This window comes from Elephantulus edwardii, unplaced genomic scaffold (genome assembly GCF_000299155.1).
Source record: "Elephantulus edwardii isolate Elephantulus edwardi_28Jun2011 unplaced genomic scaffold, EleEdw1.0 scaffold00174, whole genome shotgun sequence".
NCBI classification, from domain to species: Eukaryota; Metazoa; Chordata; class Mammalia; order Macroscelidea; family Macroscelididae; genus Elephantulus; species Elephantulus edwardii.
In genome coordinates, this window is record NW_006399924.1 from 1,793,284 (window position 1) to 1,801,212 (window position 7,929).

At 38.1% G+C, this 7,929-nt stretch overlaps 1 protein-coding gene across 1 annotated transcript in view; it reads right to left on the bottom strand.

The window, feature by feature from the left end:
• SYCP1 (synaptonemal complex protein 1) overlaps positions 1-7,299 on the bottom strand; it is a 241,559-nt gene extending 234,260 nt beyond the window's left edge. Inside the window, exons 1-5 of the mRNA XM_006895723.1 lie at positions 7,191-7,299; positions 4,968-5,052; positions 4,761-4,804; positions 4,525-4,581; positions 2,994-3,158 (exon numbers count right to left, since the gene is read on the bottom strand). Of these exons, the coding sequence (XP_006895785.1) occupies positions 2,994-3,158; positions 4,525-4,581; positions 4,761-4,804; positions 4,968-5,052; positions 7,191-7,298 (459 nt within the window). The 5' untranslated portion in view covers position 7,299. The remainder of the gene's footprint in view (positions 1-2,993; positions 3,159-4,524; positions 4,582-4,760; positions 4,805-4,967; positions 5,053-7,190) is intronic.
• Positions 7,300-7,929: the final 630 nt, after the last annotated feature.

Here is a 7,929-nt window from a genome sequence, read left to right on the forward strand (position 1 = left end):
ATTTTAAGAAATTTTAAAAAACAAAGCTGCACAAATAAACAAAATAGCAAATGAGATACTTCCAACAAACTAGAAGTACACATGCATCTATGCTAAGAAATTTTGAAGAGAGCTAGATAGTCAACCAATTGGAAGGGATCACTATTTGTACCCATTCCTAAGAAAGATTATTCAACAGAATGTAGAAATTAGTCTAATACCATTAATATCACACTCAAGTAAAATTGTGAAGATGATTTAAAGATGCTAGCAGCATTTCATGGACAGAGAACTGTCAGAAATTCAAAGGGATTCAGAGGTGGAAACTGTCATTGTTCAGTGCCATCAAGTAGAGTATGACTCATAGTGACCCTCTGAACAAAAGATCTGAACCCTGTCCTATCCTGGGCCATCCTCACACATTTTGACACACAAGACCCCACTGCAGTAGGCACTGTGTCAATCCACCTGGTTGAAGGTCTTCCTCTTCTTCACCAGCCCCCCACCCTTCCCAGCCTCACTCATATCATTCTCCATGAAAGAGCCACTCCTAGCAACATGCTCAAAGTATGTGAGGCAAAGTCTCACCATACTTGCCTCCAAAGAGCACTCTGGCTGCACCCTCTCTAAGACATATCTGTTCATTTTCTTGGCCATCCATGGGATGTTAAGAGCTCTTCTCCAACACCACAGCTCAAAGGCATCAATTCTTTTTCTGTCATCCTTATTCACTGTCCAGCTCTCAGATGCACAGCAAGTCATCAGAGACCCATGGCCTAAAGAGATGCACCTTAGTCTTCAAACTGACATCATTACTCCTCAATAATTTAGAGAGGTCCCTCATTGCAGACGTTTCCAGTGCAATGTATCTCCTTATTTTCTGACTGGTTGTACCAAGGATGTTAATCGTGAATCCAAGCAAGATTACAATGTCGACAGTTACAATATCCTCTCCATCTATCACGACACTTCCTATTTATTGGTCCAGTTGTAAGAATCTTTATCTTCTTGATATTGAGAAGCAATCCATATTGAAGGCTGAATTCCTTGATCTTCTGCAACAAGTGCTTCAAGGCCTCCTCACTTTCAGCAAGGTTGTGTCATCCGCATAACACAGGTTATGGATGAGTCTCCCTCCAATCCTGATGCCACACTCCTCTTCATAAGAGTCCAGCTTCATGGATAATTTGCTCAGCATACAGATTGAATAGGTATGGAGATAGAATACAACTCTGACACACTCCCTTCTCAATTTTAAACCATGCCGTGTTCCCCTGCTTTGTTCACACAACAGCCTCTTGGACCAGGTATAGATTCCACACAAGCACAATTATGTGCTCTGGAATTCTCATTCTTCTCAATGTCAGACACAGCTTGTTATGATCCACACAGTCAGATGTCTTTGTATAGTCAATAAAGCACAAATAGACATTGTTCCGGTATTTCTTACTTTCAGCCATCTGACATTAATAATGATATTCCTGGTGCCATGGCCTCTTTTAAATCCTACTTGAACTTCTGGCCTATATAAACCTGTATGTACGTAACATTGCAAAATACGGAAACGTAAGAATATTTAATTGTGCTCACACAAAACCTACACATCCATCAAGAGGTATTCACTGGGAACATGAAACGGGATAATTAATGCTTAAAAACCAGGAAAATTATGTATCAGGATTGCATCCTTTCTCCATAGTTATTCAATTTACATGCTGATCAAATCAACCAAGAAATTGAACTACAGAGAAAAGACAAGGCATCAGGACTGGAAGAAGACTCATAGCAAGTAACATGCAGATAATGGAGCCTCACTTGCTGAAAATGAATTCTTCAAGTACTTATGAGAAAGACTATAGCCTTTAATTGGATTACATGTCAACATTTTAAAAAAATCCTCACAGCAAGACCAATAAGCAACCTCATTATATCAAAGACTGAACTTAAGTATTTCCTTTACTTGGATCCACAGTCAACACCTATAGTGGCAGCAGTCAAGAACTCAAATAATGTATAGCAATGGCTAAATTCAGCCTAAAAAGTAAAGATGACAGTTTAAAGACTTATAGATATGCCTGACCCATGACATGGTATTTTCAACTGTGTCATATGCATAATGGAAGCTGGACAATAAGGAAGACCTAAAAAGAATATCCCATGGGCTGTCAAAAGAACAAACAAACCTTTCTAGGAAGAAATGCAACCAGGGTGCTCTTTAGAGGCAAGGATAGTGAAACTTCATCTCACACACCTTGAGCATGTTTTCAGGAAAGACTAATCCCTGGGAAAAAGACATAATACTGGGAAAGGCAGAAGGTCAGAGAAAACAAAGAAGACCTCAACAAAATGGACTGGTACAGTAACTGTAGCAATGGCTCAACCATATCAGGGATGGTGAGGATGGAACAGGATAGGGCAAGTTTCAGATCTACTGTTCATAGAATTGCTAAGAATGGTTGTTGACTCAATATCACTTAACAGCAAAAAGTATCAATGTCTTTGAACTGTAGTATTGGCAAAGAATATTTAATACTCCATGAACTTCTAAAAGAACATACAAATATATCTTGGAAGAAATATAGCTAGCATAAACCTTAAAAGCAAGCTACATGAGACATCATCCCACAAATTTTGGACATGTTATCAAGAGGAATCAGTCCCTGGAGAAGAATATCATGCTTGATAAAGTAAAAAGGGGGAAGAAGAAGAAGATCCTTAAGGAAATAGACTGGCACAACAGGTGAAACAATGGATTCAAATATAGACAGCAACAACTGTGAGGATGGCACAGACCTGGGAAGTGTTTCATTCTGCTGTACACTAGGTCACCATGAGTCAGAGTGACACAGTAACACCTGACAACTATACTCATTCCTCAAGATGACACATAGGATCAAGAAAACATCAAGAAAGTACATTCCTTGAACTACATGTCAGAGAAATAAGATTAACCATATTTACCCCCTTAAATAAAATACTTTTCATGATAACTATAATTCAAAATTTCATTATACCTGTAGCTCCTGAATGGCTTTTCGCTGTGCTTCAATTGTTTTTCTATTTTCTTGCAACTTATTTTCTTTCTGTTTCAGTTCAGATTCTACATTCACTTTCCATTTCTTGATCTTTTCAGCCTCCTTATATAACTTTGAATACAGTCTACTCATTGGCTCTGAACCCTATTAAAATAGGTTTTTCTAAATTAGGTCAACTGTTCAAAATTAATAATAAAAATTATAGTTTCCTATAGAAAATATTCTTTAAGGTATTAGTTAAGACAAAATTTCTCCTTAGTCCTATGAGCAAACTGAAAAATCCATTAACTCTTTCAAGCTATTAAGGCAAAATTAGCTAGCTTGCTTAAGTTATCTTGCTGAACAAATAAATTACTGCTTGCTGACAGCATTGAATATTCATACAGTATATCCCACATTTTAAAATTCTTCCCAATTAAAAAAAGCTTGGAAGCAGGAATGGTATCAACTTCTAAAATAGCTGGCCTCCAGAAGCTCTATGCACCTGGAGAAATGATGAAAATTATACAAGTACTCAGTTTTTTCATTCATAGGGTCATTATGGGTGGTCTATGACTTGACGGCACTTAAGAACAACAATGAAAGAGCTCAGGTGGCCTAGTGGGCAGAAAGTGATGTTACCAAGCCAAAGGTGGATCATTTTAGTCTGTGGCCCTCAGACTTGGTTTTAATTGTTTTGGTCGAACATTCTTCTAAGTGGTATAGCACTGCTCTGTCCATTTGCTGTACAGAAGTAACTCAGGGTTGCTGTGATGCTAAACACTGTGACACTGATGTGTCAAATGTGAAATGGTTACTCATGGTGGACAGTGTTTGGGGGAGCTCCCCAATTAAAACAAGCTTGGAAGCAGGAGTGGCATCTACTTCCAAAATAGCTTGCCTCTGGAAACTCTATACACTTGAAGAAATCATGAAAGATATACAAGTGTTCAGGTCTTTCGTTCATAGGGTTGCTATAAGTTGTCTATGACTCGATGGCACTTAATAACAACAACATGATAAAACAGCAACAACCATTTAACATTTGAATTAATGAGCAGAGATGATACAATTTCTTTCTTCTAAAGGCACCTATATGTAAAGATAATTAAAGTCAAAATCACTTATAAAAGCCTTATACTCAGTAAAATAGTTTAAAAATGTCTTACACCTATTAATTAAGAGGATTGTATTTTAAAAATATCAGTTTGATTATCTCTTTACAATATGCTTCCATTTTCTTTTTTCTACTTTTGATTTCCACTTTTAAATTAAATTGCCCCTAAAGAAGTGGACAGTATTATAAGCAAATAAGCCTAGGGTTTAATTCATAAATTTAAAAAAAAATAGTTTAAAGGATTTACATTTGAACAAAATTTATAGTTACATATTATAAATAAATATAAATGTATAAATATATTTAGATATTAAGCCAAATTTCTACTTCACCAAATATTCCTTTCTTTGAAAACATGATATATAAAATAATGATAAAATACCCAATTATAATATGCATGAGACGTTTTCTGACCTCAGAATCCAAATCTTTTAGTCCTTCCGGGTAATGACAATTTTCAGAATTATCAACCTAAAAATGAACAAATGTTTTCTATTAAAAAATATTTCTAATAAGATTCCAAATAGGTGTAATAAATAGAAAGGGTAATCAAACAACTTGGAAGTTCCCTCTTTTTCTCGTAGGTATGTGATTTAATACATAAACAGATCTATACACATCTTATTTATATATCTTTTTTTTTAACTGACCTGCTCAAGCATGGGTAAAAAGTTAACTTTTTGTAAAGTTGGATCTGTAAGATAAAATGGTTTTAAATAAATCAAAATTTCATTTTTATTAAGTATTATGACTAGTTTCAAGAGTCAAAGATATCAATATAACACTTATATTTTCAGAAATCAGCAGCATACATAATATTTTTATAAAAGTTGGTCAATTGCTTCCCAGTCTCCTACCTGAACCAATGTTTTCCCCATTTTTTGACAGATTGGTCAGTGCAAATGGCAACCTAAAGTCATCTTCAATACATCTGCTGAAGTTCTGGAAACACAGATGAAAGAGTTCTTAAACATTATGTCTTATACCATTCTAGCAATACACATGTGTGTAATACACATCAAGGTAATCTGAGAAAACACTAAGTTTGTCAAGGGTTTCATTTTATTTGGATATACAACCTATATCCATGGAAGAATTCAAAAGATGTATTATTAGGCAAACAACGTACTACTGAAATCAAAAGATGTACAAATGAGTAAACATGCTGCTAAAGACTTCTATAAAGCTTTCAGAAGCAAAGATACACTTTGAGAAGTTAAGTATGCTTTAACTAACTTATATTACTTTCAGTCAACTCATAAACATGCAACTGACAATGGATAAGGAACATAAAAGAAGAACTTGCTTTTTCATTAAAGTATGTTGTTGTTAAGTGTCAATGAGTCGTAGGCAACTCATAGCAAACCTATGAATAAAAAGACATGAACACTGGTATAACTTTCATCCTTTTTTCCAGGTTCACAGGCTTTCCAGAGCTATTTTGGAAGTGGATGGCACTCCTGCTTTCAAGCTTGTTTTAATCAAGAAGCTCCAGCAAAGAATATTGAAAACCATAGAGAGCCAGAAAAACAAAAAAATCTGTCTTGGAAAATGTATAACCAGGTTGCTCTTAGAAATGAGAACAAGAAAGAATTCATGGTAACAAACTTTATACACATTATCAAAATGAACATATGCTTGGTAGTTGTTGCTGTTAAGTGTCCTCAAGTCAGAATCAATTCTTAGTTTACAGGACCCAGCAGTGGGTTTTTAGAGGCTGTACATTGCAAAGAAGAATGACTGTCTTTCTCCTATGAAGCGGATAGAGGATTTGAATCCTGTGCCTGTGATCTAGCAGTGCAATTCCTTACTCACTAAGCCACCAACTAGGATCAGCAAGAAAAGAGAAAGATTCTCAATGAGATAAGTTAACACAGTGGCCCAAACACAGAACTGTGAGGATGGCAGTGCTTCATTACTGTTGTAAACAGGTTTGTTATGAACTGAAACCAACTTGACTGCACACATATCTGCTTAAATAATTAACTGTTATACTAAAACTTTCAATGTACTTGTAATGTCTTTAAAAATCAATTGAACGCTTTAGCTATGCAAGCAAAACAAAAATTCTAACTAGATGCTTTTAATTATAAGGTTAAGTCAAACTACATGTTATTCTAAATATTTGAGGATATTACAGTTTTAACTAGTAGTTTAGAATATTAGAAATTTCTCCAATTTCATTATGACTTTTCCCCTATATAGAACTGAGAAGTATTTACTGAAATGCATTTTAATGTTACATCATTAGCAATAGCAGCGATAAAAAACTTTCTATAGCATATAAAATTAAAATATATTATTCCACTTACAATATGAAAAAAGGCAAATGTGAAGTTCAGCTGCAACTCTAACTTTTAAGCCATATTAGTAATTCAGTAGAAACTTGTAATCTCTTTTTCCTTGGTTCTAAGTTTCTCCTCATTTACATTTCATGATTTCATGATACATGACTAATACAATGCCTCAAATCGCTTAAAACAAAGAGGGGGATTTTTCACAACTAGGTTCCATTCCGTGAGGTGACAACAGTCATGTTTATCTGAATGACGCCATTCAAGGCAACGGCATTTAAAATTCTTGAGCAAGTCAGACTATATTTGCTGAAAATCATTATAACATACTTTGAGCTGTGGTGCTGGAGAAGAGTACTGAGAATACCACGGACTGCTAGGAAAACAAACAGATTTGTCCTAGAAAGTGTTAAACCGGGTGGCTCCTTGGAGGCAAGGATTCTGAGGCTCCGTCTAACATACTTTGGACATGTTGTGAGGAGAGACAGGTCCTTAGAGAGGGACATCATGCTTGGGAGGGTGGAGGGACGGCGCAGAAGAGGAAGGCCCTCTATGAGGTGGATTGATTCAGTGACTGGGATAATCGGGATGAGAGTGTCAGAGACAGTGAGTGAGATTGGCACAGGACAGAGCGGAGTTTAGGGCTGTTGTACATATAGGGTCGCTATGAGTCGCAGGCGACTCGACGGCATATAACAACAACAGCATCACTACGAAGATAAATAAACCTTGCTCCATGAAAGAAGAGTTAAGAAGAATCAAATCAATCTTGATATGCAAAATTACCTTGAAGAAATTAGCATCTCCTCCCAAGGTCTGCGGTTTCACTGCAGACACCTGACTACTGTTTAATCTCGGTGGCACAAACAATTTAAAGGGTTTTTGCTTTTCCATTTTTCTCTCTTCCATCTGCCAAAAAGGGAGAGAAGGTTTTTACCCGGATTCTTCCACAGCTTGCTAGAAGACTTGGCAAGCTCCTTGCCTCCAGCCTGGTACAGCGCATGAACGCTTATCACCCCGACGTCCGCCAAGGGAGCCCCGCGCGCCCACCACCCCACGTCCACCACCCTGAAGTCCACCACGAAAGCCCCGCACGCCCGCCACCCCACGTCCGCTAAGGGAGCCCCGCGCGTCCATTACCCCTAATACCCACAAAGTAAGCCCCGCGCGCCCACCACCCCGACGGCCGCCACCCCGACGACGCCCACCACTCTGGGGTCCACTACCCTAGCGCCTGCGGCCTCGCCGCCCGCCGCCCCGCGTCCGTCACCTCACCGCCCCACAGCCCCACGGTCCCGCCGCCCCGTGTCCGTCACCCCGCGTCCGCCGCCCCACGGTCATCACCCCGCGGTCACCACCCGCAAGCCCCACCGACAGGAGGTACCACAGCAAGATGCAAGCACAGAGAAATTCACTTGTTCAAGTAAAAAGTGAACTTCCCTAAGAAATGCACAAGAGAGCATTAGCTTCGAGGACAAAAAGAAGTTGCTATAATGTGGTGAGGAAGTTAACAACGGGGGGGGGG